This window comes from Lactuca serriola, chromosome 4 (genome assembly GCF_051521515.1).
Source record: "Lactuca serriola cultivar US96UC23 chromosome 4, Lser_US96UC23_V15, whole genome shotgun sequence".
In the NCBI taxonomy this organism is placed as follows: domain Eukaryota; kingdom Viridiplantae; phylum Streptophyta; class Magnoliopsida; order Asterales; family Asteraceae; genus Lactuca; species Lactuca serriola.
Genome location: NC_136411.1, coordinates 247,264,277 through 247,291,293, shown reverse-complemented (window position 1 = coordinate 247,291,293; position 27,017 = coordinate 247,264,277). Strand labels below are relative to the sequence as shown.

Below are 27,017 nucleotides of genomic sequence, written 5' to 3'. Positions count from 1 at the left end.
CCACTCTCATCATGCCTCGGAATCTACATACTGAAAAACACCATACCAAATCTCGGACACTTCCCACAATCCTGGGATCACCCTCTCGCAACCCAACCCTAGAGATCATGGTTTCCCTGATACGCGTATGGGTCCTGTGCTTTCAGTAGTACGGGCCCATACTACCTTCCACACCTACCCATATTTGTATGAAGTACTACCACAATACCCTAGAGAACATGCATCACAACGATCAACCCTCACCCCTAGAGGAACACTGAGAATCTCCCATAAGGGACCCTAGGCTATAGGCATCACATATCAGGCAACATTATCATGAATTCCTGAAGATCCCTAGCCTATCACTAGCATGCTGCTCTACCAAAGCTCAAAACAAATAACATGCATGGTATTTTGGGGGGTTACTAACTGGCTCCGGCTGATCGTACCTCCGCGTCCTCCCTTACTCATTTTTTTTAAAACCATTTTTAATTACTCTTTTGAAAACTCTCCTCGATTTGAGACTGGAGTCACACGAATGTTCCTCCAATTCACTTAAACCAAGGCTCTGATACCAACTTGTAATGACCGAAAAATACAACCAATTTTAAATTTTTTCAAAAACATCTCGATTCCATAAAATCTTTACAAAAGGTTTTCAATACATTATTTAACAGAGTATTTTCCCAGGTTCATATCATAAAACACCAATGCGAGGAACGGTACGATCACGCCTTTGCCTTGCCACAGACTCCTGAGAACCTGAAAACATAAAACCACAACTGTAAGCCCGAAAGCTTAGTGAGATACCCCCAATATACCAACCACATATACGCCCTTCCAGGCCACAACCTTCCGGACCAAAACATATCGCCTTCCGGACCATAACGCAATGCCTTCCGGCCCTTAACATATTGCCTTCCGGCCCATAACATAAAAAGCATACATATCATAACAGAACATAGAACGACCCCGCATACCGGGTCACACCCCAGACCTAGCAATCATGCACATAACACATAATCATATAATGGCTCACAGTCAGCAATCGATCAACAGATCACATAACATAGCATTACCCTAACCAAGATACCAGCCTATCCGGTCACTAGCATAACATCACCCTACGAAACAGACAACATACTAAATGTACACATACACCTTTCCAGGCCATGACCTTCCGGTCCACATCGCAAATGCCTTCCGGCCCACAACATATAATGCCTTCCGGCCCACAACATATAACTGAAAACTATCCGGATTTCCATCCGATAAAAAGGTTGGCCTTGGTGCCATAAACCCTATCGATATAGTGAGGATAACTCACCTCGAAACTGCCGACAGAACAGGTAACTCAAGTTGCTCCGATCACTGATACGATCTCCACCACTGGACAGCCACCAATGCACTCAACTCAAAACCATAAACAACAATTACCAAAATACCCCTGGAAACCACTGGTCAACCCTTGGTCAAAGACAAGGTCAAAGTCAACCCCTGACTGTCCCTACTCGCCGAGTCAACCCGATGACTCGCCGAGTTCCCATACTCAGAGCTCACTCAATCCGCGACCTAACTCGCCGAGTCACCCCGAGACTCGCCGAGTCCCACAACTTCTGAGTCCTCTCGCACACAACTCACCGAGTCATCCCTTGACTCACCGATTCTCGACTCAACCAGAGAATATCGGAACTCTTCGACAAGACTCGCCGAGTCCAAGAACAGACTCGCCGAGTCTATAACTATCTTCAACCTACTCGCCGAGTTGTTCATACAACTCGCCGAGTCCAAGGCCATCTTCATCCGACTCGCCGAGTTGTTCTTCCAACTCGCCGAGTCCCAGCTCATCTTCGAACAACTCGTCGAGTTCACCCATGTGACTCGCCGAGTACCACCGATCTGAATCCATACAGAAGCATTCCAGACCATGCAATTGATCCAAAACATAGATCTAGCCTCCTACAACTCATCCATCACGTAAAGTGGCAAACTTTACGTGAATCCAAAGAGATCTAGGCCTTTTGCACATTGGTTTAGGGTTTGGGACATGTAAGCTTCACTAAACACTCCAACACAGGGACTTTCATTCTCTCTGATTCTTCTCCATTCCAGATCTGAGGTAGCAACCTCAGATCTAACCTCTAGATTTGCAATCACATCCATAGACAAGTTCCCACAAACCCCAAAATGAATAAACAACATACCATCAGACCAAGAACGAGATATTACCTCTAATGGACGCCCCAACTGCAATGAACTTCGAATCCAAGCAAAGCCCCTTGCTCCAAGCCTTCAATCTCCCAAAATTCCTTCAATAATCATCTCCTTCAAGCTCCCAATTGAGATAGGATCACTCACACACGAAGGCTAAGGGTTTCTGGACTTGGGAATGAATAAAGAGGCTGAGAGTGGGCTGTTATGTTCTTTATATAGGGCTCAACCCCGGGAATTAGGGTTTTCTCCACTCAGCGCCTACTCGCCGAGTCCTCCTTACTGACTCACCGAGTCAGCTACTTAACACGCGACCCAGTCGCGACTCTACTCGCCGAGTCCATCCATGGACTCGCCGAGTCACTCTTCCACAACTTACTCTTTTAGCCCTTCAACTCTACTCTTGATATTTCAGGATGTTACACTTGGAATACACGAGCATGTAGGCTCCCGACCTCTTTAACCATTCCACCATCACCACCTAACTAAATCTACGTGGGTATGTAGGTTTCCATCCTATTTTACCATTCCACCATCAACCCCTACCTACATATAATATCACAATAACTACACATATAGAGATACTGCACTTTAGATTCTACTAATGCATGTACATTTATACTTTCTACTCTACTAGTTCACACTTAAGCACATAAATATTATACTACTAGCTCTACTCTACTCGTTCCCTATCCTAACATACGTGGATATATGTTATAGTACTCGATATAGTGAGATAACTCACCTAGACAATTACTCCAAGGATGCCAAATATACCTCCGACGTAATGGGTAACGCGTCTAATAGATATTAACCTAGAATACTACACCTTATTAGTTCCCACGCCAATCTATCAATGAAAGCTAGATCCATCACTAATCCCAATGAATACTAAGAGTTATATCAAATAAGGATTAGCTAGGCCGGACAGTTGGGAGGCAGGATCATTTCGACATATAGCTTTTCTGAAATCTAATAACCAAGCCAACGTTACCATTCTAGACACCTCTCCCGTAAGTAGATAAATCAGCATCGTAACTAGAATTACTGATAAATCCTATTTATACATTCAAAACAATGACTATGAATATAAATATAAGGTACACTTAAAGCGTAGTAAGTATAGCCTAACTTACAAAGAGTTTCTAATGAAACCGGAAGATTGCACTGACAGAACTCTGAACTAAGAGCTTCTAATTGGCGGGCTCGTAGGGACCTCCAGGTTCTCCAAAACTTAATTCTAAAGAAGATTTCTGACCAAAATGGAGAGAAAAATCGAGAGAGAAAGCTGGAAGGTGTGGGAAATCGAATGAGGCTTGAATCCAATTTATAGGGCATTTTTGGCTTACACGCCACACACTCGGTCGGGGTGGGTGACATGGCTCCAACAACAACTTAACATGTGGTGGATAACTGGTGGAGTGCACGCCGCACACCCTGTCGACGCACGCAGACGCACGCGAGGATTTTCCATTTCTTCAAGATATCATATATTCTTCATACGAGCTCCATTTTCGACGTATTTTATATCCACACATAGCTATCAACGAGATCTACAAGTTTCATTTAGACTTCATCGGCTAATTCTCAAATTATTTTTAAATTTATATACATTTAATAGACTTAAATTGTTAAAGCATAAATAAAAATCATAAATATCTCATATGAATTCCATTCTCGACTATTTTTATATCGAAGGAATCATATTTACGAGATCTTTAACTCTCATTTAGATTGTTCTTCCTAACAATCTACAAATTTGTATTTGGGTTTCTGTGTCGTACACCGTTGCACCAAAATTTCTAAAAATCATAATTTCCTCTCATGAAGTTAGATTTGGACATTCTCTATACTTATGCTCTCGGTTTTGCGATTACTACGACTTTCATCAAGATTATTTATCTTAAAATAGTCTTCTATCAAAGATGTCAATTTATGTGATTGGTCGTTTATACTATAAGGCAAAAATGGGGTGTTACGCTTACATATATTAATCTACTTAAATTTATGTTCATGGAGGTGGTTTTTAGTAGATACATTGAGTCATTTGGTAGATGGAGTACTTATTCCTATTAGGTGTCTTAATGACCAATTAATGCTTTAATCATTGGGAAAGCTTATGGTATTAAGTCAAATTAATAGAGGTAGCATAATAATTTTGTGATCTTATTGATGTCTTGTTAGGGTCTTAGTTAAGTACTTATTGGCAGTTAGGATTTCTTAAGAAATAGAAGAAAAGGGGATGCTAGAACCTGTCTGCATAGAAAGCATGGGGTGCCTACGCTTGGTGCGACACACTTTGCGTAGCTGCCCTGGTTCTTGCTGATTTTTCCACGATTCCATTCCACTTAAACTTTTAAGCACCCCTTGAGCGATTATGACTTGTAATTTGAGATTTTTAATGTGTTTATTTCTAAGTTATAGATTATTTTAGCAATATAGTAATGTTCGTTCAGTTTATATAGGTAGTAAATTGAGGGAGGTTACTTGTGGAAGAGAAGTGGAATAAAAAGCTAGGAGCTAAGGTGAGTTACCGGGAGCATATATCCCAATCTACCAAATTTTTATAAGTCTTATTTGATTCCGTTGCATGGTACATTATGTACTCATTAATTGCTATGTGGTCTAATTGTGCATTCATGAAAAGTTTTCTTGAAATGTTTTGACAAATGAAGCTCAAGAGCTTAGAAACTTTGAAAATGGTTTTTATCATCCTATGTGTGTATATTTATACTAGGATGGGTGTGACTTGAGATCCCAAGTACCCAAATGGACATATATTGTTTTTATTGTGAGTAGATTTCTAGATAATCCTCACATGCACGGGTAAAGGCTCGCTACCCCTCGTGTGGCCTAGGCTGGATGCCTCATAGTGCCTTGTTTGTGGATGTAAGGGAAAATTTGACATTTTGTCTGTCATATGTTCTTCACATCTGACCATCAAATTTTGTGAGTTGGACTTTGAGATTGACATGGGGTTGTGAATAGATGCATGCATGACATTACATTAATATGAAACTCTTTTACATCTTTTAGCTTTGTATGAACAAAAGAAGATATATTTTTACATTCTTAAAAATATAAAATATGAATATTTGGAGGATCAATTCGAGTGTTGGGATTTTTATTCCTTACTCAGAATGAGGTGGTCCTGAGGTAGCTCAATAGACATTTCATCGTCTAACTTATTTTGGATGTATGTTCAGATTGAGAGGCTGATGCTAATGAGTTAGCATGGATTTAGAAGGCCCGACTTGTGGGGAACTTGAACCTTGTTATGATACCTAAGTTCCTTAAAACTTTTGCTAAAATTTTGGGACCATTAAACATTTTCCGCATTAAACTTGAAACTTTTGAATATTAGCAAGTAAAACTTTGTTGAAAAATGATTTTACAAATGGACCCTAGCGAAGGGTGTTACACAATCACAACATGTCGACATATGCACATAACAATAACAGGAACACATATGTAATGTTAGCAAATCTATCTGCCTAACATATCACTACAACATAACAACATCCTACACACAACGATACATACTGCAGTACAAAGTATAATGAGAAAACTCACTTGAGCTTATCAATAGAAGCTCAACCTCAACCAAAACAACAAACAACTAACACAAGCTATCTAATGCTAAACCGAGACTAGTTCTTAGCTAAACAGTCAATTCTACAAAGGTTTGACCAAGAGTCAAACTGGTCAAAAAACATTTCAAAGTCAACTCAACGGACCACCACGTCGTTGCCAACTATTGGCCACGGCGTGGCTGCCAAACAACAAAACAGTCACGAGCTAGATCACCACCACGTCGTGGGCCTTCCTTGGCTATGTCGTGGTCTCTGGCATAATATCCTTTTATTTATTAAAAGCTTACTCCTTAAAGACCAAGGACCATAACATCAAATCTGGTACCTAATAGCTTCACAATGGATAAATTTTCCAACTTTATCCATTAGGATGGTCCAAACAACTAAGATCTAGACTTTAAGTCTCAAAGGGACCAAAAATGTATCATTCTCAACTTAATCCATGAAGTCCAAGTCTCCAACCTTCATATATGAATCAATATGATGTTTGGACGGATAAAGTTTCCAACTTTATGCATAATAATGCCACAAACTTTCAAGATCTAAACTTTAATACACCAAAATGACTTGAATGACCAAGATAACTTGCATGTCTTAAAGGGAAGACAAAAGATCACAACTTCCCTAGTCTATGAGGTCCAAGAAGCATTCCAAACTGATCAAAAGATGTTGAAGTCCACTCAACTTCAAGATTACCCATAAAATGGACCAAAAGTGCATAAAAGGGACCATTAACATGATCTAACAACTCGAAAGGAAAGGTTAAAGCTTTTTACTTACAAAAGTCTAGAAAATGTATGAAATTTATGGATCCAAGGTTGAAACAACATCTCTTGCAACCAACTAGACTTTCTTGATCTTCAATCTTCATCAAATCACCACCAAAATACACCCAAAAATGGTTCAAGGAGAGAGGATAAGCTCTCTTTACTCAAAGGAGGTTATGGTTTCACTCAAAGAATAATATAGGGGTGTTAGAGGCTGAAAATGATCAAACCCTAAGAGTTAATGACCTTTAAATACCTCAAACACCCAAAAAAAGTGCAACCTATTGGGCCGGGGTGTCTCACGCTTTTAATGGGCCCTCCACGCTTTCCGATAAATTCTTGATTTTTCTTATTTTAACTTCAGCTTCAAACGATCATAACTTCTTCCTTCTAACTCTGTTTTTAGTGATCTTTGGGCGTGTTTGGCAAAAGTAGCTGTTAGCTGGAAGCGGGTAGCGGTTAGCTGGTAGCGGGTAGCTGGTAGCTGGTAGCGGGAAGCTGTAGCTTTTACTTGTTATACGAATGTTTGGCAAAAGTAGCTGGAAGCTTTTGAAATATATAAAATTACATAAAAAGACAATTGATTAAAAATAAAAAATATATATATATATATAAATATATTTTTAAGGGTAATTATGGAAATTGATTTCAAAAGCTCCGGAGCGTTTTGTTAAAAGCTACATGAAGTAGCTTTTAGAATCGGAGCGTTTTGTTAAAACTAAAAGCTAAACGCTCGTACTGCCAAACGAAGCTTTTTGTTTAAACTAGAGCGTTTTGTCAAAAGCTAAAAGCTAGAAGCTCTCAAACGCTTCCAAAAGCTCCGTGCCAAACACGCCCTTTATATGCACACAAATATATTGACAAACCCCGCAATTCTATCCACTTACTTTTGGCTTAAAGCATACATAAACTAATTTATTAATTAACACAAAAGTATAGAATATTACTTTTCTCATTTTACCCATTTGGCTCCAACATATAATTTAAGGTCTTAAATCACTTAACCAACATTATCAACATCTAATAAGGTCCAACTTCTATTCCTTTGAAGCCCAAAACCTTTACTCGATTAAATCACGATATGCTATCCTGAAATTAGGAACATCTAAAACTGAATATTACACTGCCACTTTTGGGTCTGGTTCTCCATGGGGTAATAACATCGACGATCAACACAGTTACAATCACCACCGTTGCAATTACATCCAGAGCTTGTTTATCCACCAAGGTTGAGAAACATTAGTGGAACCCAATGGAGGGAGATAAAGAAATCTGAAGTGTGAGATGTCGAGAGGGATAACGAGAGTACCAATTTTTTTCCCAAGCCGATAACGTGCCCTAATCCTATGTGACAACCATGTCATTTAATGAGAAAGACCATCTTTTTTGAAAGCCTGGAACAAAAACCGGCTACAATGCATAAAATGACTAAATAATTAGGTTAATACAAATTTTATGCATTTAGAATGTAAAAAAAATATAAAAAATTCAAAAACTTTAGGCTACAGTAACGATAACTTTTTTATTAAATAATTTGCATTTTTTTAACGACCTGGTCCATCCTAGATTCTACCGACACCTTGATACCGCAACTTGTAGGATATTCATTTTCGTAAATACATTCTTACATATAAAAAAGTAAATTTGCATTACAATTTGTAAATATACCAATATATTATTATATTAATTAATTAATTAATATTCAACTTACATAAATTGAATCCCAATACAAGCTTCCAAATATCTTAATGGTAAATAGAAGATTTTTCTATTATCATTCAGAGACGCAGGATTCCCTCTCTTCTACAGTCCCTACTCAATTTTGTCTTCTTGTTCTTCTACCACATCTTGGTAATTTTGTCTCCCTTCTTGACATCTTTAACGCTTCGTTCCCATGGACTTTTAGATTGTTTAGCAGAAACCAAACACCGACAACAAAAATGTCCGGGTTCCTAAACGATGAGCTCTCCCGAAAAACCTCAATTTTTGGTTTAAAATTTTGGGTTGTTCTTGGAATTTGCTTTGGAGCCGCCATTGTCATCATCGTGTTCTTCATTTCACTCTATTTCACCTCGAAACGAAAAAAAACCTTTCATAAAACCAAAACAGTACCTCAAAAACCCACAATCCCAACAATCACCGACGAATTTCAACAACCTCGGTTCGACCCGACCCGAATTCACACTGTTCAAGCTCACGACAACAACAAGCATCAGCAGCAGGTCGTAAACACAGCAACCAAATCGGATACTTTAGCCATAGTGACGAGCCATGCAGCTGAAGATGATGGTAATTTCGAGAAGATCCAGGTAGAAATTGGAAAGGGTCATCGCATTTCTTACCCGGAAAGAAGTGGTGGCGGGTCGTCTTATGGAAGCGGGTCGGGTGATCAGCTTTCGGTTGTTTCTGTTCAACCCGAAGTTTCCCATTTGGGTTGGGGCCATTGGTATACTTTGAGGGAGCTTGAGCTTGCAACAAATGGGTTCTCAGACGAAAATGTGATTGGTGAAGGTGGATATGGTATTGTTTATTCTGGCGTTTTAATGGATAATACAACGGTTGCTGTCAAAAATTTGCTCAATAACAGGTTAATTTACAGTGAATAAACTCTTATTTTGACTTTATTCAGTTTAGGGATAGCGTTCTTGTTTTTGTGTTGGATTTGACAGAGGACAAGCTGAGAAGGAGTTTAAGGTTGAAGTGGAAGCCATTGGACGAGTTCGTCACAAGAATTTAGTGAGGCTTCTTGGTTATTGTGCAGAAGGAGCTCAAAGGTATAATAACACTTGACTACTTCCATTTAAAACCTTTTTGATCAATTGGACAATTTCTTGATTTGGAATTTGATTATTGTGATTAGGATTCTTGTTTATGAATTTGTAAACAATGGGAACTTAGAGCAATGGCTTCACGGAGATGTAGGACCAATTAGTCCTCTTACATGGGAGATCCGTATGAGCATTATACTTGGAACGGCTAAAGGGTACTTTCGGAATCCAAAATATTAACCCCTTTCACTGTTACATGAGACATGACTAGACTGGACAAGCTTTACAAGGCATTCATGTCCCATCCCCACCTTTTCTGGTGACACAAATTATGCCATTACCTTTTTGAGTGAAACAAAATTAAAATTTTATTGACAATCAGTGTATATCAAAAACACAGTACAACCTGTCCTGTCCTGTCTTGTTCAACAAAGGGGTTCTAATAACTTTTGTTGTTTAGGTTGACTTATTTGCACGAAGGACTTGAGCCCAAAGTGGTTCACCGTGACATCAAATCAAGCAATATTTTACTCGATAGGCAATGGCAACCGAAAGTTTCGGATTTTGGCTTGGCTAAACTTTTAGGCTCTGAGAAGAGCTACGTGACTACTCGAGTTATGGGAACATTTGGGTAATTCACTTCTTTAATTCATAAGTCACAAAGTCAATATATATATACGAGTCGATGACATTCTTGATTTTTGGTTTTTAGGTATGTTGCTCCGGAATATGCTAGCACGGGCATGTTGAATGAGAGAAGTGATGTTTACAGTTTTGGGATTCTTATAATGGAGATAATTAGTGGTAGAAACCCTGTTGATTATAGCCGGCCTCCAGAGGAGGTTAGTCTATAATCTAGGGGTGAGTATAACCGGGTACCCGGCCAATTTAAAAAGAAACGGAACCGGAACCGGCGGTTCTTAGTATGACAGAACCGGAACCGGAACCGCCTACACCGGTAGTTCCGGAATCGGCAGTTCCGAGGCGGTCCCGGTTCCGAAAACGGATACCCAGTTCTGCTGCTCACCCCTACTATAATCTATAAACTTTTGATCATCTACCCATTTATAGCGGTGAACATTGTCTTTGTATTGTATTCTGGTGACATTGTTCTTTTCGTTTTGTTGTCTAAAATTGAAATGGTAAATTTTCTTGGAAGGTGAATCTTGTGGATTGGCTTAAAACAATGGTAACAAATAGGAACGCGGAAGGGGTTTTGGATCCTAAATTAGCAGAAAAACCGTCTTCAAGAGCTTTGAAGCGTGCCTTATTAGTAGCATTACGTTGTGTGGATCCTACTGCTCAAAAAAGGCCTAAAATGGGTCAAGTCATTCACATGCTCGAAGCCGATGATTTTCCATATAGAGAAGTAAGTTAAATATTATTATCCTCACATCAACCAGACACAGTCCAATTAGGGTTTCCCTCTTTTCCATATCGCTGTCACATCGGTCTCAGTCTAATACATATCAAACACAATAATATATAAATAAAGGGTATTGTTATGTTCTATTAGAAAAATCAAGGACTATATTTGACAAAAGTATTGATGATATTTGTACAGGAACACAGAGGGAACCGATTGATGGAGAAAAGATTCATTGAATCGGGTGATAGTAGTGGATACGAGAGCAGTAGGGCCCCTGGGATGTCTAATTAGGGCTTAAAATTAACCCGTGATTAGAAGTTGAGATCTGTAGATATTGTTGTTAATTCATTTCATTCATGTAAGTTTACCGTTTTAACCCCAATTTGTATTTTGTAACGCCATTTTGGTTCCACTTGTGTTGATTGTTGGGGACTTTTCTGAGAAAAAGAAAAATAGAAAATAAATTAAGCGGGATGTTATTTTTTATGATTGTATCAAATTTGGTGGAGACATGTAGGATTATTTTTTAGCATTCGATTGGAGAAACCTGTGATTGTGATGGGGTACAAAAGTTAAAGCATGTAGGGATATAGATTGGGGGCAAAAGTACAAGTCTTTTAATTGGTGGGTAAGACTGGAAATGAAGGTACAAGTCTATAAGCACATGGGACAAGTGTAAGTGTTTAAGACAGGTTAGAACAACAAGTAGATCAAAGTACATTCCCCAAAAGTGATATAATGGAGATTTTTTCAGAAACTTTTAATGTATGAGTTGGATCCAGCCAATGAGTTACAGCAAAGTATTTGATTTTCTATTTTGACAATTTGACAAATTTAACCACTTTTTAACCCAATTTTCCATGAAATAACCAAAAAAAAAAAAGAGAACATTTATTTTCCAAAAATAACCATCGAGCCAGCCTCAGACTCGGCATTCCCTTTACGGAGGATGTATTACCTTATCTATGTGTGTACCCTATGCATGCTGGAATGCAAAGTTCTTTACCCAGGATGACAAAAGAAGGGTTTTTTTTTATATGGTTCGTCTTGGGCCCAAATTTTTATTATATATTTTTATTTAAAAATAAAAACTTATAATAACGATAAAGGTCTTTTTTTTATGGTTTGTCATGAGCCTTTAAGGATATTTATTTTCTTAGGACCGGCCCTGAATAAAGCTATCATCACTTAACATTGCGGACTTGTTCTACAAAATTGGTGTCTGCGAACTAGATCTTCCTCGTTCTTCTTCGGTGGAATGAAAATCGAAAATATCAAATTTGGCCACTTTAAATATATGTTAAGTCCGTAGAGGGCTTGTTGAGTTCGTAGAAGTCCCTCTACGAACTTGGTGATCATTCTCAGAAATGTTGGTTTTTTGGTTATTTTTTTGGCAAAAAATGTAAATAAATAGTTATATTTGTCAAATTTTTATTTTATTTTTAGTTCTCAAACCAAAATTGAGAGTAAATTACATTTTTGTCGATGTGGTTAGCCCAATATGTAGTTATGCAGTTTGAGTCTAAATATTCAAAAATTGATGTAGTTTGTCTAGTTGCAAAATCCTTCACATTGGGCATTTAGATAGTACCGTTAAGCATTGTAACTAAGACCATTTGGTTAAATGCATGTGAAATTACAAGATTCTTATGTTTGTCTTTTACTTATATTTTCTTTTTTACTTATATTTTAATTATGAACAAGTTATTGAAATTGTCCTTTTGGTTTGCCACAATTTCGTGTTTGGTTTCTAACTTTTGTTTTGCACTCAGACTGTTCCTAGGTTTTGATCTTGTTACGGTGTAAGTTTTTGCCTAATAGAAAATGTCTATAATACCCTTAATATTTTAACTTTAACTTTTTTTTAAATATTTTATTAATTAAAATAATCAATTAATATACATAGGTGATAGGTCCCACCTCACTCCCACCCCTACCCCAACGATCTCACCTTCTTTCCTCATCTCTCATTCTCTCACATCTGATAAAGAAAGTAACTCAACCCCTACCACTACTGGAGACACCAAATCGTGGCCACTAGAACCATCAGTTAGGGTTAGTCTGAGTTTTGGTCTTGCCGGATTTAAGTTACAAGTTAGGGTTAGATGAGTGGGTGATGGTTTTCCGGCAGTGGGGTGGCTGGTGTTTGCTTCAGATTTGTTCAGATCTGCATAGCTTTGGTTTTCATATCTTATAAATTATTTAGGTTATATAATTGATTTTTATGGATGCATTTTCATTTTTCCGATGGTGGCCAGTGGTGGTTTTCGGTGGCTAACAGGTTTCTGACGATGGTAGTGACATGTGGTGGTGATGGTGTGATTGTTTGATTTATGGTATGATTTTCATGTTTTCCGGTAGATTATGGTTTGATAAGTGTTTGAGGTTCGATTGTGGTGGTTTTCCGGGGGCTGGCGGCGATTGGAGGTGGCTAATGGTGGCTGGCGGAAGTTGAAGGTGGCCGATGACTAGCTGTGGGAGTGGGAATGGTAGGAGTAGAGCAGGAGTGGGAGTGCACCTGAGGCAATAAGTTACTTAAATCATCTTTTTTAATTAAAAAAATAATAAGAAAATTGAAAAAGAAAATATTAAGGGCATTATAGTCATTTTCTATTAGGCAAGGACTTATACCGTAACAAAATCAAAACCTAGAGATGGTCCGATTGCAAAATAAAAGTTAGGGACTAAACATAAAACTTTGGCAAACCATAGGGACACTTTTAGTCATTTGTTCTATAATTGTTAAATAAAAGGCCCACATACCCTACCGCATGCCACCACTACACCACCAATCACCACCACCATCACCAATACTAACACGACCACAGCATCCCACCACCACTACCTATTTATCACCGAGAATACGAACCCGAAAAATGTCATTGGAAAGTTGGAAAATTAGAAAACTTGTTGGGAAACGAACCAAGAAAAAGGGTAGTGGAATAGAGCATAGCCGGTGGCGGGAGTTATATATATATATATATATATATATATATATATATATATATATATATATATATATATATATATATAGCGCTCGATTCCTAGGTCAATGTCTCAAGTTTTAGATATTTGTTTATTGCATGAAAGACCATTACGCTAGGCGTAATTGATAGTTACGATGGGCATAACTCATTTAATGTGATCGCGGGTTCCTTCGCGTACGCTGGGCGCACTCATGCAAAATGCAAAACCCTAAATTTAAGGGTTTTGACCATATTTAAAGACCTTATGACCTCAAGGCCTTTCTCATCACCAACCTCCATTGCCCTAAAGTAGTCCGCTCGAAACCCTAGCCTCTATTTGTGATATTTTGAGCTCTTTGAGTGATTTGGTGTGTCTTTGGTGCATATTGAAGAAGAATGAGCTTATTTGAGAAGTATTGGTTAGTTTAAAGCTTGTAGATCCAGACCTTATTCATCTTAATCATCCTTCTGGAGGTATAAAGTCTCAAGCTTGATGGTTCATTTCTTAGATCTGGTTTAGCTTAGGGTTTTGGCATATTTTGGTCCCACGGGCTGATTATTATGAGTAAAAGCTACTCCATAAGCTTAGGTTAGCATTCCTTGATGTTTCTGAGGTCCCTAGTGCATAAAAGTCGTATCTTGATGACTTTTGTTCATCCAAGCGTAAGTTATTGTTCTTAATATGAAGTTAGAAGGTTAGAATTTGGTTTTGGGCTTCTTTAAGCCATGCAAAGGCATCAAGTTGTCAACTTTATTAGTTAAGAGATTCCCAAGAGCTAGATATGTGAATTGGACGTTTAGACTTTATGTATTAAGTGCTTAATATGGATTTTTGGCATCAGGGGAGTACGTTGGGCGTAACCTCTAGGTACGCTTGGCGTCGCGTGTTCAGTCCCGGTTCCCCTTCTTTGTTAGAATAGTATGCTAGGTGTATTGAGGTGGTATGCTTGGCGTACTGAGGTGGTATTCTTGGCGTACTCACCAGCCTTTTGGGCAATTTTTGGGCCTTAGGTCATTATGGGTTTGGGCCAAGGTTAGATGGGTCAAGTAGGTGAAGGGTAAAATGGACTTTTACCATTGGCATGATGGAATGTAATATGGACCATTATTTAAGGGTTATTACCATGATTAGTAATTAGAGTTGATTTTGGATATGTTCAGTGTGAGGAGCCGTTGTAGCAGCAGCCTGAGATGGTGGTTTATTTATCATCAGATTGAGGTGAGTCTCCTCACTGTACTTGTGGGTTGAAGGCACCAATGCGGGCCCACTGGATTATGTTATAGGACAATAGTGGTCTTTGTGACACTTACTAATATGCTTGTATGTGCTTGCTGTCTTTGTGACTCTTGCTAGTATGATTGTATTCTTAGCTGTAGGGGTGAAATAGGCTCGTACCTGTTGAAAGATACCAAAGGAGTCAGAAGGGACTTAAAGAGTCGGAAGGTACTCAGGGGTGAAATAGACCCGTTATATGCTTTAGTATGGTGGATGGTGTGTGGTATTTTGGGGAACTCACTAAGCTTTGTGCTTACGATTTATGTTGAAATGTTTTTCAGGGAAGGGCCCGATATGATTGCATTGCATTCACCTGTGTCTCATATTTTATGATTTTGGGATTACACTATAAGAACTATTTTCTTCTATAACATACTTAATGGTTTTTGAAATACATGGTTTATGGTTTGGTTGATTAAATTTTTTTTACTAAGTATTTTGGGATGTTACAAGTTGGTATCAAAGCCTTGGTTCGAGGGATTAGGTCTAAACTCAAACCGAGGAATTAAGTGAAAATTAAAAGATTCTCAAAAAGGATTTTTATAAAATGAGGTGTGATGCATGCAATCGGCCGAACTCAAGTAAGTGTTCCCAAAATACCCATACATGTTTATTTATTTTCACTATGTGAATAACATGCTAGATTAGGGCTAAGGGTCTGCTTTAAATGGTAGGTTAGGAGAGATGCCTTTGTATGCCTACTACATGAGCCTCTAGAACAACATGCTAGTATGGATTACTTATGATATGATAGGATGGCTTGTTAGGCAGTGTTCTAATTAGAACACGATGCTTAAATGCTGTTTGCTTTGTGGTTTTAGGAACCACTTCTAATACTAGTTAAGTATCAAGCGAATATGCTAGGTTATCTGGTGTCTTTTGTGTAACAGCCTGGAATTCCAGGTATTGTTATATTTATGATTTTGGGTGTTTTAAGAGGGGACTCGGCGAGTTGGAACCTAGACTCGCCGAGTAGGATCGCGGATCTGGTCGCGGGTTCGCGACTTGACTCGACGAGTCTGGATATGGACTCGGCGAGTCTGCGCTGTTAAGCGAAAACCCTAACCGTTCAGGGTTGGGACGTATATGAGGGACCTTATGGCCGTCATTGTTCACCCTAGTCCTCTGAGAGAAACCCTAATACGATTGTGAGCATCTGGAGCAAGGTAGAAGACCATTGTTGATTTTGGAAGTGTTGTTTTGCAAGGAAGAGGAGGCTTGGTTAAGGGAACAACAAGAGAAGTCACGTTCTGTGGATAGGGGACACAGAGAGCACATTATTCAGGTAATATTTGGAGTTACATTCTTCTATGTTGATGTGTATATGGATTTAGGGTTTATTGAACCTTTTTGTGGCTAGATTGAGTGTTACCTTAATCCCCTAAGAGATTGGAACCCCGTATTGGGACCTTTGGAAGTCCAGAATGTCCCATGCCTGAGTATTTCGGGAATCAATGGAGGTTTTGGATTGGAATCCTTATACCTTAGGTCAAAATGTAATTATGAGTCATGGGGTGTATTATGAGCACCGAAATGAGGACCTTACGTGATGAATCAGTCTAGGAAGGCCAGACCTATGAATGGTCGGAGCAGTTCTGACCTTAGAAAGCAGTTTGAACGGTTGCATGGCATGGACTCGCCGAGTCCGATGAACAGGCTCGGCGAGTAGCTTGAAGATTAACTGGGACTCGTCGAGTTGTTCTTCAAACTCGGCGAGTTGAGTCGGGGTGGCCCCGCGATTCGTCCAGGAGGAACTCGTCGAGTCAAGGGGGATACTCGACGTGTAGAAAGGGAATCTTAGAGAATCGGTGAGTCAAGGGCGAGTGGACTCAGGGTTGTTGAACTCGGCGAGTCTTGGGGTGACTCGGCGAGTTAGATCGCGGGTTGAGTGAAGTTCTGAGTATGGGGACTCGGCGAGTCATAGGGTTGACTCGGCGAGTAGGGTCAGTCAGGGGTTGACTTTGACCTTGTCTTTGACCAAGGATTGACCAGTGGTTCCAGGGGTATTTTGGTAATTGTTGTTTATTGTTTGAGTTCAGTGCATTGGTGGCTGTCCAGAGGTGGAGATCGTATCAGTGATCGGAGCAGCTTGAGCTATCTGTTCAGTCGGCAGTTTCGAGGTGAGTTATCCTCACTATATCGCTAGGGTTCATGGCACCAAAGCCGACCCTTTTATCGGATGGAAATTCGGGTAGTTGTCATTACATGATATGGGCCGGAAGGCATTGCTATGTGGACCGGAAGGTCATGGCCTGGAAAGGCGTATGTATGCATTTAGTATGTTGACTAATTCGTAGGGTAATGTTATGCTAGTGGCCGGCTAGACCGGTATCTTGTTTAGAGTAATGCTATGATATGTGATCCGTTGATCGATTATTATCTGTGAACTGCTATATGACTATGTGTTATGATTGCTTGATCTGGGGTGTGACCCGATATGTAGGGTCGTTCTATGATTTGTTATGTTATGTATGCGTTTTATGCTATGGGCCGGAAGGCAATATGTTATGGGCCGGAAGGCAATATGTTATGGGCCAGAAGGCAATATGTTGTGTTATGGACCGGAAGGTCGGCGTGGGTAGGACCAAAAGGTTTACCCAGCAGGGACGGAAGTCCCCTGAGACACATGGACCGGAAGGTCGTGGCCTGGAAGGGTGTATATGGGGTTGGTATTTTGGGGGTATCTCACTAAGCTTTCGGGCTTACAGTTGTGGTTTTATGTTTCAGGTTCTCAAGAGTCTGTGGCAAGGCAAAGGCGTGATCGTACCGTTCCTCGCGTTGATGGTTATGATATGAACCTGGGAAAATACTCTGTTAAATAATGTATTGAAAACCTTTTGTAACAACGTTATTAAAATGAGTGGTTTTTGAAAAGTTTTAATTGTTTTGAAATTTTGGACGTTACAAGTTGGTATCAGAGCCTTGGTTTGAGTGAATTGGGGAAACATTCGTGTGACTCCAGTCTCAAATCGAGGAGGATTTTAAAAAGAGAAATTAAAATGGTTTTCAAATTTAGTAAAAGGAGGACGCAGAGGTACGATCAGCCGGAGCCAGTAAGTAACCCCAAGATACCATACATGATATTTGTTTTATTGAGCTTGATAGAACAACATGCTAGAGTTAGGCTAGGGATCTTCAGGAATTCATGATAATGTTGCCTAATTTGTGATGCCTGTAGCCTAGGGTCCCTTATGGGATATTCTCAGTGTTCCTTTAGTGGTGAGGGTGATAGTTATTATGCATGTGCTCTAGGGTATTGTGGTAGTACTTCATACAAATATGGGTAGGTGTGGAAGGTAGTATGGGCCTGTACTACTGAAAGCATAGGACCCATACGCGTATCAGGGAAACCATGATCTCTAGGGGTTGGGTTGCGAGGGTTGGATCCCAGGATTGTGGAAAGTGTCTGAGATTGGTATGGTGTCTTCAGTATGGATATTTTGAGGCATGATGATAGTGGATCCGGATCAGGATCGGAAGCTGGAGAGCGAGTTCCGGGTGGATCGGTGCCGTCTGAGGTTATCGATCAGACGAGCCCGAGCGAGTTGGATGCGAGGATTCGCAAGATCCTGCGTGATGGAGTTGCTGCATTGTTCCGGGCCGAGTTGCCGGAATTGGTTGGGCCGATCGAGACCGCCATGATTGAGTATTTTGATGAGCAATATGCGGCCCTCGCAGAGACGGCTGCCGCGGTGGCTACAACGGCTGTAGCAGCGGCAAGGGGAGGAGCTAGTCGGAGTTTTCAGTATCGGGACCTCTATTATACGAAGCCTCCCACATTCGATGGAGTTCAGGACCCGATTGTCGCCATGAGATGGTTATCAGACGTGGAGGGGTGTTTCTTCACGAGTTTATGCCTTGCTGATAAGAGGGTGAGGTGTGCTCTGGACCTATTGGGGCTCGGGGCGAAGGATTGGTGGAGATTGACCATGGAGTCCTATTCCGAGGCGCAGAGGGCTGCGGTTTCACGGGATCAGTTCAGAGAAATGTTCAGTACTCGCTATGTTCCGCGAGATGAGAGGGAGAGATTGGCTCGGGAGTTCCTTGAGCTGAAGCAGGATTCGGAGGCGGTGACTGAGATCACCAGGATGTTTATTGAGAGGGCGATGTTTTGCCCTGAGTTCGCTTCGGAGCAGGCTCAGATGTCCCGATATCTGAGTATGCTCAAGGGGGATATCAGACAGTTCGTGTTTGCGCAGAGGTGCGAGACCTTGTTGGTGTTGCAGGAGGCCGCCATGCGGCGTGAGTTAGAGGTTGAGTTGCAGTTGCATGAGCTGAGGCAGGCTCCGATGCAGTCGCAGCTAGCGCCGAAACGGTCCAGTACCATTGATGTTAGAATGGGGGATCGGAGCGGCCACACTTGTGGGAAGTGTGGGAGGGGTCACACCGGAGTTTGCTGGTCCGGTGGTGCATGCCGCAAGTGCGGAAAGGAGGGGCACTATGCTCGGGATTGTCGGCAGTCAGTGCCGGTTCGGGATTTGAGGATTTGTTATCATTGTCGGCAGGTTGGACATTTTGGGTCAACTGTCCACAGCTTTCTGCAGGACCGGTGCAGGCTCTAGCACCGGCCATCTTGAGGAGTTCAGGAGGAGGATAGGATGGAGCGGAGCCCCAAGGGCTCAGGGTCGTGCTTATCAGCTTGCGGCAGAGAGAGACGGAGCAGTGCCGGAGGCAGCTGCGGGTATGATGCTTTCTTGATGTCTTGATTATCTTGCGTTGATTGTGGCGTATTGTTTGTGCTGGTATCTTGCGTGGATTTCGATGCGGTATTCGTTGTTTCGCGGGTTTGGAATGGTTATGGATTGGTGTTTCAGGTTTTCGCTTTGGCAATCATTGTTCCCTGATGGTTTGGTATGGTTATAGTTTGGTGTTTTGGTGCCGGTATCCTTGTGCGGTTTTCGATGCGGTATTCATCCTTTTTCAGGTTGTGGGTTTGGTTATGGGTTATTGTTTGGGAATTCCGTTGGTTATCATTCGTGAGAGTTGATAGTGGAGATGCGGCACTGGTTTGGATGTCGGGTAGCATCTGCAGTCGTGGAGTGGATAATTGAAAGACCGGATTCTTTTGAGTGAATTGATCAGGGAGGAGATGTGTTTTGCTGAGGGTTGCTTATGCTTGTGGGAAGCAGTTAGTGTGTAAGTGTTCTCTTTGTGCGGGGTTGTTCTGGAAGGTCGTTAATGGCGATCGGTGGCTGTTAGTCAGTGCTTTAAGTGGGGGTGAATTGGAGAATTCTCCGGGAGATCGATGAGTATGTGAGGGTGCTTAGCTGTTGGGATTCAGCAGTGTTCTGTCAACTCAGAGTATAGGCTGACAAGAGCGAGTGTCGGGTATGCGGGGCGGGATACAGACCTAGGGCATTCGATTGTGGAGGCCTGGGAGCAGGCCAGGATCAAGTTTGAGTAGGTAATCGGGGTTATGCGATCAGAGTATTTGTATGCTTGATGTACGTGATGGGTGGTACTGCATTAATCCCACGGGATTTATGTTGTGCATGTTTCTAGAGTTGGAACCGGAAGGTTCCCAGAGTTAGAACCTGAGGGTTCACAGAGTTGGGTGTACGGACCCACAGAGATATAGCCTCGAGTGGCTAGTGTGTGTTATGAGAGTCGGTCCAGTCATGCTGGGGACTCTGATGGTATTGTTGGATCAGTTTGAGATTTTGGATTTTGTATGTTGCAGTGTGATTACATTGAAAGGTCTGGCCCCGGGTTAGTGATTTTGTTTAGTTGAGGTAGTGAGTTGGTGGGGGTGGAGAGAGTGCATGGGCTTGAGAACCCCTGCAATGAGAGCCAGAGTATGTGAATAGCGGTTACGCAAAAAGGGTGGTGTCGCTTGGGGCGAGCACCGTGGCACCGGTTGGGGTGGCATTATGGCCAAGAGGGTTCCTTGGAAAAGGAAAAGAGAAAGGTGTGTAACTCCGCAAGGGAGTGCAAGTTCACGAAAGTGAAAGCTGCAGAGCAGAGTTATGGTTAGAGTATTTCGAGTATGGTTTTGAGCATCGTGCTCACGGCAGTGAAGTAGGAACCCATCCGGTTTGGGATGTCTGTCGAGACTCAGAAGGGATGCAGGGGGAGAGAGAATCTTGAATTCTCAATGTGATTCTGATCAGGGTATAGGGTGGATATTAGTGGTTCATCCTGGGAGATGTTCGAGGATATCATCAGTGTAACGGGGCTTCCAACCTGTGGGTGTTGGGGGCTAGTTCAGCAGAGGTATGTGATTGCAAGAGGAGAACTCGAGAGAGTTGCTCTAAGAGTGAGAATGGGTCTCTCAGTTGGTCCGGAATGGACAAAGTGGGCTTTGGATCGGGGATCCAGTGGGTCATGGTTTCCTAACCCTTAAGGGTCGGGTGATTGTTGAGATTTAGAACAGAGTTGCATCTTGGGTAATTCTCGGTTACAGAGAGTGATGGGCAGTACAGAGATCGTGCTTCAGTCGACAGAGCAGATTCAGCAGGTTAGACAGAGGTTATTGACTGCCCAGAGCCGACAGGAAAGTTATGCAGACAGACGCCGGTCCGAGCTTGAGTTTCAGGTCGGCGACTTCGTACTCCTGAAGGTCTCTCCTTGGAAAGGAGTGAATCGATTCAGGAAGAGGGGCAAGTTGGGGCCCCGGTATATTGGGCCTTTTCGTGTGATTGCGAGGGTAGGACGGGTGGCCTACCGTTTGGAGTTGCCAGTGGAATTGAGTCAGATCCACGACACTTTTCATGTGTCGCAATTGAGGAAGTGTATAGCCGACGAGTCGGCAGTAGTTCCATTAGAGGACATTCAGGTGGATGCGAGCCTGAATTATGCCAAGAGACCAGTGGCTATCAGAGATCGGAAGATCAAGGTTCTGAGGAACAAGGAGGTACCTCTGGTGTTGGTTCAGTGGCAACACCGAAAGGGACCGGAAATGACTGGGGAGCCGGAGCGTGAGATGCAGGAGCAGCATCCGGAGCTATTTTCAGAGTGAGACTTCGAGGGCGAAGTCTAGTCCTAGTGAGGGAGAGTTGTAAAAACTCGGAATTCCAGGTATTGTTATATTTATGATTTTGGGTGTTTTAAGAGGGGACTCGGCGAGTTGGAACCTAGACTCGCCGAGTAGGATCGCGGATCTGGTCGCGGGTTCGCGACTGGACTCGACGAGTCCGGATATGGACTCGGCGAGTCTGCACTGTTAAGCGAAAACCCTAACCGTTCAGGGTTGGGACGTATATGAGGGACCTTATGGCCGTCATTGTTCACCCTAGTCCTCTGAGAGAAACCCTAATTCGATTGTGAGCATCTGGAGCAAGGTAGAAGACCATTGTTGATTTTGGAAGTGTTGTTTTGCAAGGAAGAGGAGGCTTGGTTAAGGGAACAACAAGAGAAGTCACGTTCTGTGGATTGGGGACACAGAGAGCACATTATTCAGGTAGTATTTCGAGTTACATTCTTCTATGTTGATGTGTATATGGATTTAGGGTTTATTGAACCCTTTTGTGGCTAGATTGAGTGTTACCTTAATCCCCCAAGCGATTGGAACCCCGTATTGGGACCTTTGGAAGTACAGAATGTCCCATGCCTGAGTATCTCGGGAATCAATGGAGGTTTTGGATTGGAATCCTTATACCTTAGGTCAAAATGTAATTATGAGTCATGGGGTGTATTATGAGCACTGAAATGAGGACCTTACGTGATGAATCAGTCTAGGAAGGCCAGACCTATGAATGGTCGGAGCAGTTCTGACCTTAGAAAGCAGTTTGAACGGTTGCATGGCATGGACTCGCCGAGTCCGATGAACAGGCTCGGCGAGTAGCTTGAAGATTAACTGGGACTCGTCGAGTTGTTCTTCAGACTCGGCGAGTTGAGTCGGGGCGGCCCCGCGATTCGTCCAGGAGGAACTCGTCGAGTCAAGGGGGATAATCGACGTGTAGAAAGGGAATCTTAGAGAATCGGTGAGTCAAGGGCGAGTGGACTCAGGGTTGTTGAACTCGGCGAGTCTTGGGGTGACTCGGCGAGTTAGATCGCGGGTTGAGTGAAGTTCTGAGTATGGGGACTCGGCGAGTCATAGGGTTGACTCGGCGAGTAGGGTCAGTCAGGGGTTGACTTTGACCTTGTCTTTGACCAAGGATTGACCAGTGGTTCCAGGGGTATTTTGGTAATTGTTGTTTATTGTTTGAGTTCAGTGCATTGGTGGCTGTCCAGAGGTGGAGATCATATCAGTGATCGGAGCAGCTTGAGCTATCTGTTCAGTCGGCAGTTTCGAGGTGAGTTATCCTCACTATATCGCTAGGGTTCATGGCACCAAAGCCGACCCTTTTATCGGATGGAAATCCGGGTAGTTGTCATTACATGATATGGGCCGGAAGGCATTGCTATGTGGACCGGAAGGTCATGGCCTGGAAAGGCGTATGTATGCATTTAGTATGTTGACTAATTCGTAGGGTAATGTTATGCTAGTGGCCGGCTAGACCGGTATCTTGTTTAGAGTAATGCTATGATATGTGATCCGTTGATCGATTATTGTCTGTGAACTGCTATATGACTATGTGTTATGATTGCTAGATCTGGGGTGTGACCCGATATGTAGGGTCGTTCTATGATTTGTTATGTTATGTATGCGTTTTATGCTATGGGCCGGAAGGCAATATGTTATGGGCCGGAAGGCAATATGTTATGGTCCGGAAGGCAATATGTTGTGTTATGGACCGGAAGGTCGGCGTGGGTAGGACCGGAAGGTTTACCCAGCAGGGACGGAAGTCCCCTGAGACACATGGACCGGAAGGTCGTGGCCTGGAAGGGCGTATATGGGGTTGGTATTTTGGGGGTATCTCACTAAGCTTTTGGGCTTACAGTTGTGATTTTATGTTTCAGGTTCTCAAGAGTCTGTGGCAAGGCAAAGGCGTGATCGTACCGTTCCTCGCGTTGATGGTTATGATATGACCCTGGGAAAATACTCTGTTAAATAGTGTATTGAAAACCTTTTGTAACAACGTTATTAAAATGAGTGGTTTTTGAAAATTTTTAATTGTTTTGAAATTTTGGACGTTACATTTTGCATGTAATTATATCTGTAAGATAGTTAGCATGTGTTAGTGAGAGCTTCTTCTGTAGCTGATGGTGGAGATTGGCGGGAAGGGAATACTAGGAGAACCTAAGGAGCATGTTAGCATTAGCAGATGCATTGTTTAGCAGGAATGTAGAATTTTGGGAACTAGGGGAGTCGCTTGGGGGAATTGGTACAACTCTCGAGGAAGGTACAAATAAGTGTGGAAGGTAGTATTGGGCCCATATTATTGGAAGCATAGGATCCATATTCGAGTCAAGGCATTCATGAGGATACTAAGGGACCCTCCTGATGTGATATTATTTGAGTGTTTTATGATGGTTTGCATTGTTTATATTCGGTATGGTGGTCACTCGAGGTGGTTCAGGTCCTGGTAAAGGATCGGGTCCGGGCTCTAGAGTCAGATCCTTGGATGATCAGATGCGAGAGTTCATTTCATCTAAGATTATCCGCAACATTCTAGAGCAAACTCCTGTGATCTTTGGTTCGATCAGGGAGGGCATTATGGAGTTGATGGATGAGTGTTTGGGCACATTCAATATCGAGATGGTGGCTATGGTGGGTTCATATGATTTGAATTTTCGAGAGTTTCATGCATATGGGGCTCCTAAGTTCTTTGATAAAAAGGACCATATTGCTAGCAAACGGTGGTTTACAAACATCGAGAATGCCTTATGGTCTAGCCTTTATCCTGAGGAGGCGAAGGTCAGACTTGCATCTTGTCTTCTGAAAGATAGAGCATGGTACTAGTGGGAGGAGGTAGGCCATGCTTTGGGAAGCAGGGTCATATCCTCAGGGACGCAACCTAACAATCAATTCCTTTTTGCATCAGGCACATTCTAGTCAATTAAACATAAATTATAAAAGTTTTTGAATTAAACTAAAAACTAAAAACTGCAGTGAAAATAAATTAAACAAAAATCAATAATAAAACAAAAGAATTCAATTCTGTTGGGACTTTCCTAATCATGCCATCAGTTTAGATCTGGTTATTTGAGATGCGTTCTATCTAAGCTGGTACTGAGAAAAACTAACAAGCTCTAGTGTAATCTCTTTTACTTAAATTAGTTAACCAAAACTAGCTCTTTGAATTAATCCTAACTTTTTACTATTCAATTAAACAAGCTCTTAATTAAATCAGAAAAGCAACTTTGTGATTTGTGTAAAATTCCCAGCAATACCTAATACTTTTCACAAGCTTCGAAGCGTAAAGATATGATTTTTACAGTTTATATCAGAGTTAAATCCCAAACTCGGAACCAATCTGATACTTGTTACTTATTATCAGTTGACAAGAACAATTACAGATTCTATTAACTGATTCACTGGAATGATAAAACCCTAGCTAGGTGATCAGACTAACATGAATTACAATCAAACATTCATTAAGTTAGAAACTGAAAAATCTAGATAGTAACACAAATCAAAAACCAGATTTGAAAACTAATCACATGAAAAGTACTAGTCTATGCAGAACTAAAAACTAGGGTTTTAGCCAGACATGGCTAAAAATGAATCTAAACTAGTAAGAAGAAACATTAACCAAATAATCTTCTAAACTAAGTGTGTGGATGATTCATAACCTTCAGATCTTCAGAAATCGCTAAAAGGTATCAGGAATCGTCTTCAGAAGTGTTTTCCTACATATGGAACTGTCTAAACCTTGAATCTGATAATGACAATTGTATTTATACTATAGACAGAAGCTTCTAGAGAAAGAAACCAAAAAATTAGATGTAGAAGTAGAATTGCGATCGCAGATATGAAGGTTTGTTTTTGCATATTTTCCCCTAAATGATGTACGATGCTATTTTTGAATTTTCTTGGGCTTCGAGACAAAAATGTGACCGTAGAAGTGATATATGCAATCATAATTTTTTATTTTTTTTAGATGGCTTCCATATGACTTTTTTCGACCATGCGAAACTTCGATGCATTTATGCAATCACATATATGAAAAATGCGATCACATTTTTGTTTTTTGGCACGTTTCGGTCCCGATTCTTCAGTCTAAGTAAAAACAAAAGTCATCCAAAATTTTGTCTAGTTTCCGGAACATTTTGAATCTCATCAATCAAAGTTACGATTCATGAGATATGGTAAAAATACTGACAGGGGGTCAAACCTGGCAACAATATCCTTTAGGCTTTAGATTGTAGCAATCTATCTTCGTAAAATCAATTTTATAGAATGTTTCTTGACCAACATAGCTTCTAATCATTCCTTAGAATCCCCCTTCAGTTCCAACTCCATTTAGCCTCATACATGCATCCAACTGCACCCAAATTACTGCTCCACTCGAACTATCTAAAAATGACACAAAAATGCTAGCAGTACGGGAATTCAGATACAATACATGAGCTGAACATTATTTAAACTAATGACATGAAAATGTACAAGATATGATGCTAAATACTAATCAAAACTACTCTAAAAGATGCATAAAATGACATCCATCAAATCTCCCCAAGATTGAACCTTACTTGCCGTCAAGTAATAAAAGATTAAAAATTATGATTTGACATGAATTGGCTCACTACGCCCACTACATGAGTAATATATGGTATGGTTCATACCATCACATACATCAAGCTAGCTACTGTGGATGCATACCGGAATTTAGACATTGCTTCCTTTACTTTTTCCTTATTTTGGGACTATTTCTTTGAGATTCTCAAGTAGATTATTTCTAGATTTCGCATCCACCATGTTAAACTTCTCAAGAATCTTCTTGAGATACTTTTATTGAGTAACTTTTGGAGTGCCCGCAACTCTAGCTCTGGCTATGATCATGCCCTATATCTGCTTAGCAGCCCCTAGGTCCTTTATCTCAAACTCTCTAGACAACTGCCTTTCAAGCTTGTTGATTTCCTCCATATCTACTCCAACAACCAACATGTCAGCAACATATAGCAAAAGAATAATGTATGAGGAGCCAAATTTCTTCTGGTAGCAATAATGATCCATCTCCCATCTCTTATACCTATTTGGATGCATGCATCTACCAAACTTCAAGTACCACTATCTTGGATCTTACTTTAATCCATACAAGAT

General features: G+C 41.2%; 1 protein-coding gene across 1 annotated transcript; it reads left to right on the top strand.

Moving 5' to 3' along the window:
- Positions 1-8,318: 8,318 nt before the first annotated feature.
- LOC145096908 (putative serine/threonine-protein kinase At1g01540) lies at positions 8,319-11,173 on the top strand. The gene is made up of 7 exons (XM_079034291.1): positions 8,319-9,137; positions 9,220-9,324; positions 9,411-9,533; positions 9,779-9,949; positions 10,031-10,160; positions 10,478-10,687; positions 10,883-11,173. The coding sequence occupies exons 1-7, from the start codon at positions 8,491-8,493 to the stop codon at positions 10,976-10,978; spliced, it is 1,482 nt and encodes a 493-aa protein (XP_078890417.1). The 5' UTR covers positions 8,319-8,490; the 3' UTR covers positions 10,979-11,173.
- Positions 11,174-27,017: the final 15,844 nt, after the last annotated feature.